At 40.3% G+C, this 13,502-nt stretch overlaps 1 protein-coding gene across 1 annotated transcript in view; it reads left to right on the top strand.

Moving 5' to 3' along the window:
• Positions 1-13,502, top strand: part of SCFD1 (sec1 family domain containing 1) — a 139,872-nt gene that overhangs the window by 77,850 nt on the left and 48,520 nt on the right. Inside the window, 3 exon segments of the mRNA XM_038405110.2 lie at positions 5,231-5,301; positions 10,734-10,813; positions 11,525-11,587. Coding sequence (XP_038261038.1) covers positions 5,231-5,301; positions 10,734-10,813; positions 11,525-11,587 — 214 coding nt within the window.

Genomic DNA, 13,502 nt, shown 5'->3' on the forward strand with positions numbered 1-13,502 from the left:
AGTGAATGCTATATATATAGTGATGCAAAAATGTTTTGAAACAGCAAGCTCCTTTGAAGTGAAAGTCAGATTGCACCAGGAGTTGGCCCTAAACCTGCTGCTGTTTATCCTATTGATGGACCTAATCAGCAGGAAGATTCCAATGAGAAAAGGTGAGATGCTGCTACATGGAGATGACAAAGTAATGAGAGCATCCTCAAAAGAAGATATAGAAAAAATAGTAAACCAGTGGTATGAACAACTAAGTAGGCATGGAATAAAAATGAGTATGACTAAGACTGAGGTCATTTGGGTCAGAAGAGGTGCATGGGGAAACTGGATATAGAAATTAATGGAGTATGACTCAGCCTGGCTGAGCAGTTCAAGCACCTGAGCAGCTGGATAACAGAAAACAATGAGCTTGAATGTGAGATGCAGTCTAGACTGGAGAATGCTGGAAGAGTGAGGAATAACATCTCAGATGTTGTGTATGACAAGCAGATGCCACTGAAACTGAAATCCCGATTATATAAAACAGTTTTACCCCTCTATACTATATAGTGCAGAAGTCTGGGCCCTAAAGAAATGGCAGGTTCAATGCCTACAGATGTTTGAAAAGAGATACCTGAAGGGACAGATTGTGAAATGAAAGCATTAGGTTGGAAATCAAAGTTCATGACATGGCTGGCAAAATCCAGGAAGCATGACTTCACTGGTTCAGGCACATGAAGCGGATGAATAAAGAGAACTTGGGGAAGATAGCATGGCAGGAGAGGGTGGTAGGAAAGAGACCCTGAGGAACGCCGAGGAAGCAATGAATGGATTGCATCAAAGATAATAAGCAGGTGGACCTTAGTGCCACCAAACAGACAAAGATGGCAGATGTTTGTATGATGATCTGACCCAGATGATGGGTTAAGAGGGGAAAGAAGGAAGACTAATGAGAGCTGAGAAAATCAGAAAATTGGTGGTCCCAGAAGGTGGAAGTGACTGGAAAAATATGGGGGGGAGATAAGGTGGTGATTAGACAAAAGGGAACTCCGAGTTGGGGGAAAGTAGTAGAGGATGTCTTCACCATGAACTTCCTGGTCAACTGAGTTCCACCTCAGTAGATAGAAGATGCAGTCCTTGATTAAGAATAAGTGACAGGTGGAGCCATAATTAAGTTGGAGACAGTATAGTGATATAGAACGAGCTAAACCTGACATTAAAATCAAGAGCAAGAGAAAGTTGTTAATTATATTGACAAGGAGAGAGGTGAGAGAAGAGTTTTGTTAGAATAGACTTCCAGGGAAGGGAGGAAGTGGGATGTACTGAAAATGGCAGATGAGAAGAAAAGCGAAACAAGGCCACTGCCGCTTACAGTACGGGAGAATGAGAAAGAGTAGAACCCCCACGGTGCAGCTTCTGAAACACTGAGAGGTAGACAGTAAAGTTTCAGTGATAGCAAGCAAGTGGAAGTTATGGGATACGAAACTTGTGTACAGTATTGATTGCTGAGGAGGGCAAGGAGCAGCAGGTGAAAGTGAGATTGACTATACCAATGGCAGAGCAGAAGGGGTGTAAAGTAAAACTCTGCAAATAATGGATGTTTCAATTCTTTGCCAACTCTGAAAAAATTAAAAAGTTTTGTTTTGGATCTAATGGAAAACAAATTTTTTTGAAATTTTTGGCGAATTGAAAAGTCAAAAAACATTTTGAAGCAGGTTGAATGAAATGTTTAGTTAAATCTGGCATTTTTTCTTTAGATTTTAGGTATTTTAACAATGTGAAGGAAACTAGGTTCAGAAAACATCAGTAGGAGGAGGTGGTATCTCACATTGTGATCGTGCTCTAGGCACTGGGCTATTCTGATGTGGGTCTTTCTCAGTCAGTTCTGTTGGAGCTGTTATATTTTGTATAAATAGTCATTGGAGCAGGGACTTGAACCTGGATGTCCCAAATCCAAGGTGAATTCTCTAGACACCAGGCTAAAGAAGCATTCTCACTATCTGTCCTGGCCCATTAGCTTATTTAGTGTCATCATGACTGACTATGAATAGTCTTTGGGTCAGAGAAAGATAGTGAGACTGAGGTCTTGTCTACACTACACAGTTTTGTCAACACAAGGTATGCCAACGATCAAAAACTGCTATAATTACGTCGCTTGTGCATGTCAGAAGAGCACGTCCGCAGTTGGTGCTTTAGCATCAACAGTGACAGCAGTGCACTGTGGGTAGCTATTCAATTGTGCTACTCGCCACCTTCTGTAGCTAGGAGTCGTGGGAAGGTGGAGTGGATCACAGTGCAGCATGAGCGTGGGCTCAATGTCCCATGATGCAGTTTTTTCCATCCAATCATTCGTTGGGCTTCCGACTGCATTTCATGGCATTTTTCAACAGCCCCTGTTTACTGTGCACCCGCCATCTCTGTCTGAAAGGATGGATCCCACATTGCACTCTCCTGTCGTGGTCACTGTTATGAACACATTGTGGATGGTCATGCAGTATATCATGAACTCCCAATCTGAACAGGATCAGAGTTGCCGGCTGTGTGTCATGGAAAGAAACAACACCAGATTACTTTTGGCATTCACAAAGCAGCTGTACATGGTGGACCATCGCTTTTGGGCTCAGAAAACAAGCATTGAGTGGTGGGATCACATCGTTATGCAGGACTGGGATGACGAGCAGTGGCTGCAGAACTTTTGGATGTGGAAAATCACCTTCCAGGAACTATGTGTGGAGCTCGCCCAGAACTGCGGTGCAAGGACACCAAATGAGAGCTCCCCTCTCAGTGGAGAAGCACCTGGAAATCGCTGTGTGGAAGCTGGCAACTCCAGACTGCTACCCAGTCAGTCACAAATCAATTTGCAGTTGGGAAGTCCACCACTGGGGCTGTGCTTAACGCAAGTGTGCAGAGCCATTAATTGCATCCGGCTACAAAGGACTGTGACTCTTGATAATGTGCGTGAAATAGTGGATGGCTTTGCAGCAATGGGATTCCCTAACTACGGCAGAGTGATAGATGGCATACATATCCCAATTTTGGCCCCAGACCATTACGACAGCAGCAGGGACTGTCTTTTTGCTTTATGTTTGTACAGTGTCTAGCACAATGGGGTCCTGGTCAGTGATGGGGACTCCTAAGCAGTACCACAACACAAATAATCACATTTTTGCATATAAATAACTTAGTTATGCTAATGAATGCTAAGTGTGTGATTCTAAATGAGAATAGATGCACAAGAATGTAGTGGTGATGCTGATGCTAAGACTTGACTTCAACGTGCAGCAGATTTACAGGTAGCTTGAAATGAAATGCAGATGACTGCCAAGGATAGTGGGAAGGAGTTTGTGCCATATATCATTTATTTTCCCTCTGAAAGACTTGCATTTGAGTGTAATGGGTAACAACTTATCCATAAAGGTTTTATCCAGACATGTTGTATTATCAACTTCCATAGTCTAAATGTTGTATAATTTTCCCCAGTGAAAACTGCAGTGGTCTTCAGAATGGAACATACTTGTACATAATTGGTACCTAACCTACCAACAAATCTGTTACATTGTTAAAAATTGTTTTATTTCAAAAAAATGTGCTATAGTCTGAGCCTCATGCAAATGTGCATAAAAATGATATTAAGCTTTCTTCCTGTTTTACAAGAATATTGTATTGCTCATTACACTGACTTTGCTTATTAAAGCTATTATGGCATTTGGAAAGAAGTCTGAGTAACTTCATCTGATTCTACAATATTTTTTTCAATTTAACAGAATATCTGTTTTGTTAGCATATCCACATATGCAGTAAAGGAGCTGGAGACTTTTTTTTTTTTTTGGTGGTGGTGGAAAAAGGTCAAAATGGCTATATTTATAGTGTTTGCTTGACGTAAGTACGGAGGCTTGAATAATGTCTAGCCAAGGACACCTGCTTCAGTAAATTTCTAAATAGACAGTGATCAGCAATACCAAATGTCTCTTGTTCAGTAGTCTTATTTTAACTGAAAAGTAAAGTGTTACTCTAGTCCAATAAAATATGTAGCTTGGCTTTTCTAAAATATCTGGAATTAAGTTTTTAAAGTGTTAACTTTGTACTTTCTCCTTTGTGCCACTGATACTTTACTTTTGTTTCCTCTATTTTTGCAATAACATCAATACATTATTTTTTAAAGAGTTGACAATCGTTTTCTATATGCCAGATGTTTGCATTGTTTATTTGTATCCGATACCTGCAGGACTTACTGTCGTATTTCAGGTACCATTTCCATTCTATGTAGGGTCACCAAATAGCAAGTGTGAAAAATCGGGACGGAGGTGGGGAGTAATAGGTACCTATATAAGAAAAAGCCCCAAATATCGGGACTGTCCCTATAAAATTGGGACATCTGGTCACCCTAATTCTATGTGAAATTTGTATTATTTTTTCTAGAGATATCAGTAAAATCAGAACTTGTATCTTTTACCTCCCTTCCCCATCCTAAAACACACATTTCAATTTTAGGAAAGACTTTTACAACTTTGTGTGCCATCCTTGTTTTTGCTAAGCATGTCTGTTTTGGTTGCGGTTGCATTTCCGTTTCCAAGTTTCATGCATTTATATTCTGTCCTGTGCACTTTTGTGTGTACAGACACTTACGGGAGTGACAAAGTATTTACATTTTGACTCATGAATAAGAGAGGTGAAGAACAGAGTCAATGAGTAGGAAATTATGAAAATCCTAGATATTGTTGGGATCGAGATGGTATGACATTCCCGTGGACAATTAAATGAAAAAAACCCTATAAATGTGTGGGAGATATTAAGATTTTTATTAATTTATTTATTTTTTGCCAAAGCCTTATGTAAATTTCTGAAGTTTATGAGGGTAAAGACTTCATTTCAGTCAAACTTTAGGTCTTTGTAGCAAAACTGAATAACTCGTAGAGTAAAAATAATTATGATATGCTCTGTCTTCTACTGCTACAGAAGTTTGGTACATCATGGATTACCCCAGCAGAACTACTCCGAGCCAAGCCAGTTATAACACATAACTACTCTTTAGAGGTTTTGAGCTACTCTAAGGCAGTTTTTCAGTGAAGTTGTTGAGTGGGTATTTATCACTTTATAGACAACATAAACATTTTTTTTTTGTATAACCTTTTCTAAACTCATTACAATTTTTGTTCTGATCCAAGGGCTCAATATATGTAATACAGAATAGTACACTACATAGTAAGATAGTTTATAACTTGATTTGAAAAAAAAAAAAAAACTTGTTTTTCTTCCATAGCTGGAACTCCAGAAGACAAGATGCGATTGTTTCTTATCTATTACATAAACTCAGTGCAGGCACCATCAGAGGTATGTTCTTTGTATCGGAATAAAACAAAAATAATTGTTCGCAAAATTTGTGCTAAATTGGTATTTCGTAAGGCATGAAATGAATGCCTATGCCAAACACCTATTTTTTCTTCTCAAGAAAAATACAGTACAGTCTTGTAGGATTGAATCTATTTACAGTCAGAGTTTTACAGAAGTATTTATTACTACCAGGGATATTACTAAACAGTTATAAAATATAGCTAAACACTTGGATCTTGATAATATGGATATGATTCAAATAGTAAGAATGTCACTTTTTAAAATATTTAAATCATGTTTACACCAGCAAAATGTGGTACAGTTTCTGCTATTGGGGTACTTATTCAGTTGAGATGGACATTACAAAACACTTTCCTCTTTTTACTCCATCCCTGACTATCCAGAAAGAGTTGCATTTACTGAACAACAAATATATTTCTTGGGACTGTGCACTAAAATGGTTTCTAACACTTTGATCCCTGAGTAACCCAGAAAGCGTTTTTTGCATATATTTCTTCTGAAACTAATCTGTGTAAGAATATTATTATTGTTTATTTTTGTGCCAAGTCCCACAGGCATGAGAGAAAAACACATAAACAATAGAACTCAGAGGTTCTGGACACCAATGCGTTGGTACCACCATTTCTGGCACCCCACAAGACACAAGCCGGTACCATGCTGTGTAATTATGAAATGTTAATCTGACACATTTGCTAATGCTTAGTGCACAGGATTTAACCATATGGCTCCTGTTAAATAAATTTAATTAAACTCTACTGTGTCAAATTCCAGTATAATGTAAACTAAGTTCCAGCCTGAATTACAAATCATATTTTGGTGATGTTTTAATTGTGTGAATTATTTACAACATTAAATAACATAATAACTAAAGTTGGGGTTTTTCAAAACAGCTTAAGGTAGTTAGGGACCTTGAATTTCATTGCCATTTCAATGCCTGCCTCCCTTAAGCTTCTTTGAAAATCCCAGCCTATTTTTTAAGACATTTTAAGTCTTATGCTCTTACGTTGTGGCTACGAGGCTCAGCACAGAGCTCAGAGCGAGTGGAGGCATATGGTGGCTTTAAGCTGTCTTATGCCCTTCTGATCCTGGGTTGCTCCAGGGACTGACCAGATCTCCAGCATAACTTAGACAACCCTGTCTGAGTTACCCGACAGGCTATAGCACTGCCCAAAATCTCTGCAGTGCTGAGTGCTGCAGCTCCCAGCATATATCCTTCACTGGGGCTTGCAAAGTAATCTTTAGGAGGCAGGTTTATAGCTATGTTCATCAGTGTGCTCCAGGGGACATCTCCCCGAGCCAAATTCAGGGCTTTTAGGGTCTCTTTATGCTGCTTTTTCCCTTTTATGTGAAATGAAGGGAACAAATGGACATGAAGCTCTCAAGCATTGTTAGAAATCATAATAGTTTAAAATCATTTCCTTATTTTCTTACCTACCAAAACTGTAGTTTGGGATTTGTTGATATTGTAAATAATTAGCTTATCATAAAGAATAGCTCATTTCACAATGCCAACAGCTGCAGGGAAAAAATTTTAATGCAGATAGTTCTGCGATGTGTTCTGTACTATCATGTTTTACAATTTTCAAATAAATGTAACTGCTTGAACATCTGCTTGAAAAGTTTAGAAAGGTTTGGCTATCTCAGAAGCAGCCTAGATTTTTCTAAAATCAGTCTTCACTTTTTGCTGTTATTTTATTTAAACTATATATCTAATTGCACTTAATGTTTTAATATGGTAAGTAGAATATACAGAAATAATTTTTCTCAATACTGAAAATAACCCAGTGTTAAAATCTATTACAATATATCGGGTGATTCTAGAGGCTGTTATTGAAACAATTCTGATAAATTCAGGTAGAGAAAAGTAGAATAAATATCTGAGCAAAATAAGTCACCATGAAGAGTGTGGTAGAATGTTGTTGTTTCTTTTTGTAGTAATAACTGTAATACAACACTTTACAAAAGTTAATTCAGTGGGAATAGGACGTCTTCACTGGCATGTGGTTATCATGGTCACTTGTTTTCATTTATAAGTTCTTATTCTTCTTCAAGCGATAGTCCCTATTGTATTCCACAAGATTTATGCATGTTCACCATGCATCCAGAGTTGGAAAATTTGAAAATAGTGTCCATTGGTCCATTCAGATGCCCTCGCTTGTCCTGTGCTTCCATCCAAGGCGATAAATGGTCGGGCAGACTGACCCAGTCTTTAGTTCCTTCTCACACCGCACATGGTCTGGATCAGAACTCTGTGTCCTCATCTCTAGTTGGGAGATAAGGAAGCACTCCCATAAGCATGGGACTAAGTCTTTGTCCAAATCAAAGAAGATGGATTCTCCTTCCACCCACTCGGCCCAAGGACACAGAGAAGGTTCTTAGTCCCACAGGCATGAGAGAAAAACACATAAACAATAGAATCCAGAGATTCTGGATAACTATGCATTGGTACTACCATATCTGGCACTCCACAAGACACAAGACCGTCTCTAACTGGGAAAGATCACAGTGCTGATACCAATAACTGGGAAAGAGAGTGCCTCTCACCAGGGAGATCCAGAACCGTAGCTGGACCCAGACCTTCCTGGATCCGGAATCACCCCCTCCATCAGGCCAGTCCACTTCTACAGTGATTATATCTCCACCAAGAGACTGCTTCCAATAAGGGTTCCCTCACACTTGGCACCGATGCTTTATACTCTTCCATTGGCTCCGATAGTACCACCATTAGAACTGGAAGCTGAAAAATGTCTCCACTTGGCAAAATGGAAATGTTTCGCTTCCTGGGCTCAGTGCCATCACCTCAACACCATCTCAATCCCTACTGTCCTGGACTACCTCCTGGAACTGAAGACATCAGGCCTTGCTCTCAGGTCTGTCCGGGTCCACCTGTAGATTGGTGCGTGGTATTTACTCATCCCACAGCCACCCACTTCTTGAAAGGGTTGCTGAACAGCTTCCCGCCTGTGCTCAAACCCCTTCCCCCCCCACCCAGAAAACTCAATCTTGTGGTCTCCTCCCTCACCGGGCCCCCCTTTGAGCATCTGACCACGTGCTCCCTCTCCCCCTTCTCCATGAAAGTCATCTTCCTCATGGCTATCACTTCTGCTAGGCGAGTCAGCAAATTGGCAGCTCTGATGGCCAACCGTGCACACCCCCCACATGTGGTTTTTCATAAAGACAAGATTTCCTTACACCCTTCAACCCAAATTCCTCCTGAGGACGGTCTCTGAGTTCCACCTCAACCAATCAATTCACTTCCCAGTCTTCCGTCTTAAGCCGCATGCCATTCTTGTGGATAGGTCCCTGCACTCTCTCGGGAATAAATGGTCAGTTTTCAGAATGGATAGAGGTAAATAGTGGTATCCCCCAGGAGTCTGTACTGGGACCAGTACTTTTCAACATATTTATAAACCATATGGAAAAGAAGTAAACAGGTGGCAAAATTTGCAGATGATACCACACCTCCCACACAGCTAGGAGTTCAAATCTTATCTCTAAGTGTTTTTTAAATTCACATGCAATATACTACACTTATTAACCACAGTGTCAGGGTTCCCTCCCCACTCTGAACTCTAGGGTACAGATGTGGGGACCCGCATGAAAGACCCCCTAAGTTTGTTTTTACCAGCTTAGGGTAAAACTTCCCCAAGGCACAAACTTTTTGCCCTTGGAGGGAACGCTGCCACCACCAGGTGATTTAACAAAGAATCTGTGAAAGGACCACTTGGAGTTCCTAGTCCCCCAAGCCTTACACCCTCTTTCCTGGGGAGGCTTGAGAATAATATCCTGGCAAATTGGTTACAAAGTGATCACAGACCCAAACCCTGGGTCTTAGGATCATAGAGAAATCAGTTAGGTTCTTAAAAGAAACAGAACTTTATTAGGTTTCAGAGTAGCAGCCGTGTTAGTCTGTATTCGCAAAAAGAAAAGGAGTACTTGTGGCACCTTAGAGACTAACAAATTTATTTGAGCATAAGCTTTCGTGAACTACAGCTGTAGCTCACGAAAGCTTATGCTCAAATAAATTTGTTAGTCTCTAAGGTGCCACAAGTAGAACTTTATTAGAAAGAGAAAAGGTAAAAGAAGCACCTCTGTGAAATTAGAATGGAAGATCTCATAGGCAGTTAGATTCAAAACATAGAGAATCCCTCTAGGCAAAACCTTACAAAAAGACACAAAAACAGGAACACACATTCCCTCCAGCACAGGGAATTTCACAAGCCAAAAATAAAAGAAAATCTAACACATTTTCTAGCTAAATTACTTACTAACCCTATAGGAGTTGGATTGCTTGCTTTTTTTGATCTGTCCCCAGGTAGAGGTATCACACAGACAGACAATGTCCCCTCACCCCCGATTTGAAAGTATCTTGTCTCCTTATTGGTCATTTAGGTCAGGTTCCAGGCAGGTTACTTGAGCTTCTTAACCCTTTACAGGTAAGAGGATTTTATAGCACTGTATCAGAGCTTCTTAACCCCTTCCCTTTATATTTATGACACATGGCCATGAACCCTAATCTAAGTGACAGTTATAGAAGAGCTGCTGAGACCTGTATCCTCTCACCATCTTTTAAATAAGTTAACAGAGAGCTTTTGCAAGGTCACTGAACGAGCAGAACTTAGGTCTCGAACATTACCAACCCGTATCTTATCCAGTATGCCAGACTGCCTGTCAGTCACTAAATTATTTGTGGTTATCCTATCTCTAACCGCTATAAACTACACTCCTCTCCACGATCCAGGGATAGAATCCAAGATTACGAGTCAGGAATAGAATACTGGCAAACAGTTGTGTAACTCATTGGGAAAGTGTGTGGCTAATCTTCCTCCACTGGCTGGTCAACAAAAGAGCTAGCAATTACTCCTGTTCAGATAGTAAGGGCTTATGCTAGGGATTTGAAGATTAGGGGGTTCAAACACTACTGCTGGTCTGTGTGGGGAAATGATACGGTAGTTGCATAAGATTCCCATACAACTTGCACTCTAGTTCAAAACCGTAATAGTTACCTGACACCAAATAACATCACAAGTGCATAGAATGTGTTAGTCAGATGCTCCTTGATATAACTGATAGAAAAACATATGAGGTCATTCACTGTGAAGGGTTTGCGTTTCAAGCAAGTTGAGTACATATTGATTTTGGGTGTCCATTGGAGATGGAAGTGAAAACCTAAAGGATGTGTCCTGCCATAATCTTAACTATCTCTAAACGTAGTTTTTATTTGCCAGCTCCTAAAGTTAGTTTGAATTTTTTAAATTTTCTTTTCAAAAGCAAAATAAGTTGCATTTATACTGCTTATTTAACATGTTTAGAGGAGAAAAATATCTACATATTTTGTCATCTGTCTGTGCAAGGACAGTTTGATTTAGAGTAGTGGAAAGCAGTTGTAATTCTCCTATGTATGATTTCAGGCTGATTTGGAGCAATACAAAAAAGCATTGACGGATGCAGGATGTAACCTTACTCCCTTGAACTATATAAAACAATGGAAGTAAGTTAAATTTTTCTTCATAAAACTGCAGATAATTGTGGGGAAGTTGAAAACAGATACATAAACTACTGCAGCCAGGATTTGTGCAAATTGTGTATTACTTTTAATGTATAATGAATTGTGGTTCTTACATAATTTTGCTGTCACTTGTTTTACAATACATGTGAACACTTCTAAATTGAACTCTAACATATGTCAGAATGGCATTAAACTTGATTTTGAACAATACACTTGATATGTTTTTCTTGAGTAATTTGCTGAAGGCAACTGAGTGACTCAGTAGCAGAGCCTAGTTTAAATTCAGAATTCCTGGCTTTCTGATCCTTGGTTCAGTCTTGTGGGCCATCCTGCTTATCTATGTATGAAATATTAAATCTTATAAAAGGAGAAATCTATCTTTCATTCATCCTCATCCTGAATTCTAGGTACTATACTCTAATTTCTTTGGGTTTCTAACTATATCTCATTATAGCTATAAGCTTTAGAATAGCAAAAGCTAGGATATTATGAAAGGAATGCATTCAGTTTTTAATAAAAGGAGAGAGATGTTTGTAATTTGTTCAATTATCCAATGACAGATTTTAGAGGCAGAGCCATTTCCATTCTCAGATGGCCAGAAGGTCTTCCACAATGGTCTTCATAGGAAGAGAAGATGTAGTAGTATAACGGTGAAAACAAATTAAGCACTTGATTATAACATTTCTTTAATAGGGCTTTTGCCAAGATGGCTTCAGCTCCTACCAGCTATGGAAATGCTACAGCTAAACCATTGGGGTAAGTTTTTTAATTCATCTACCAAAATTCCTAGTAAATCTTTTATTATTTATTAATTTATTTTATAAGCACTGAGAGCATTCAGTAATAAATAACCTTTAAAGTGACTGTTTTTTTTCAGATTCCACATAATAAAGCTGAAACTACAGTTGAAATAAATTTAGCTATGTGTAGTTTTTAAAAAAAAAAAAAAAAAGAGCTCAATCTTTTAGTTCTCCTTTGAGTGATGGTTACTATTGTATTTCAGCATGGGTTTACGCATGTGTCCCAGCCAAAGAATTTGAAATTAGTGTCTGTTGGTCTGCGCATGCACCCTGGTTTACCTTGTACCTCCGTCGGAGGGGATAAAGAGCTAGTCTAAACAACTCTCTCTCTCCAGTTCCTTCTCACTGCTGTATGGTCTGGGTTGGAACTTCCAGTTCTTCATAGCTTTGGCTTCACCTTACAAAATGAGATTGAGATTGAGTTTTGTAAATAATTTTAACATCTTGTACAGTTTTTACAGATTATAATTTGCTATTTTATAGACCTCTTACAGTTTACATTTAGTCTTTTCGGGGGACACCCCTCCTCCCCGCCATACTCCCTTCAACTACCAGCCTATGCCCAGGACTCCGTGCTTCAAACTGTGCTTCCTGCCCAATATCCTTCTCAGTCAGCGATGCCCACCAGCATTGCCTGTCCTGCTTTGGGGAAGTCTACATCACAGCAAGATGCAGTATCTGCCAATTGTTTCCCAGCCATATCCGAGAAGAGCAGGAACTTTGTCTCCAGAAATACCTCATGGAGAAGGTCATGAGGCCTCAATTGGACCCAGGCCAGGGACATGCCTCCCCCCTCAGACATCAGCCTGATTCAGCAAGTAGTGTGCCTTCTGCTGTGAAGTCTGACTCTGGTGCGGGAGAACCTGCTCCCACAGACTCCCAAGGGGGATCTTGGTAGGAATCCAGGAAACACTCTCATAAGCATGAGACTAATTCTTCCTCTAAATCCACTTCAAGGAAGTCGATTAGGCTCTGAGCAAGCCCATCAGCTCGGAGCCCTGAAAACTTAGGATGTACTAAGTTCCAGAGTCATGACAAGAAATCCCATAAGCATTGGGCTACATCAGTAATGAATCATCAGTACCATCATTGTTAGTACCTCTCAACCACCGGTATCTGCCAGCACCAACAAAGACCAATCATCGTGAGTTTCACCTAACCACAGCACCTTCTGCCTTGGTAGCTACACAGTCTGCTCCAGCTCCAATGGGTTGAACAAGTAGAATCCTTTTCATACCAGGGAGATCTGAATCTGTTGCCACTCCACAGGACATTTTCACTTCCCAGATCTGGAATTCCCTCCTTCATTGGGCTCCTCCATCTCCAGAGAGATAACACTGAGAGAATGTACTGCTGGAAGGAGTTTATCACCTATCCCATACACTGAATATAACTCTCCTCCAATGGCACTGAGGTGCACCACCACTGGAACCGAAATTGTCCTTCTTTTCATTGGGAGATTTTGAACGACTCAGTAAACTTTCACCACCCCCGATCCTATGTATCCTCCACTGCCCAAAAGACCTGCACCTATTTGGGGCCAATCTCCACCTCTTTAACTCAGAGCCATTGATACACCATGGAGTGGGGGCTTCCATGATCACCTACTGATCAGTCCTACTGGCTATATTGGGGGCCTTGGGATCAGTTGCCCCCTGAAGAGTTGGTTCAGTCTGCTGGGGAGTCACCCCTTGTTTCCCCTCTAAGGTATGCTCAGTTCTGTCCTTGGATCCTACAGAGGAGGAGGAGAATTACTCGCCAGATCAGGCAGTTCCGCCAGAACCAGTAAGATTACCATGCTCATCTCCAGACGAAGTGGTGACCCCTACATCTCCTTCTTGCCTTGATGACTTCAGCTAGTTCCAGGACCA

Source organism: Dermochelys coriacea, chromosome 6 (assembly GCF_009764565.3).
Source record: "Dermochelys coriacea isolate rDerCor1 chromosome 6, rDerCor1.pri.v4, whole genome shotgun sequence".
NCBI lineage: Eukaryota > Metazoa > Chordata > Testudines > Dermochelyidae > Dermochelys > Dermochelys coriacea.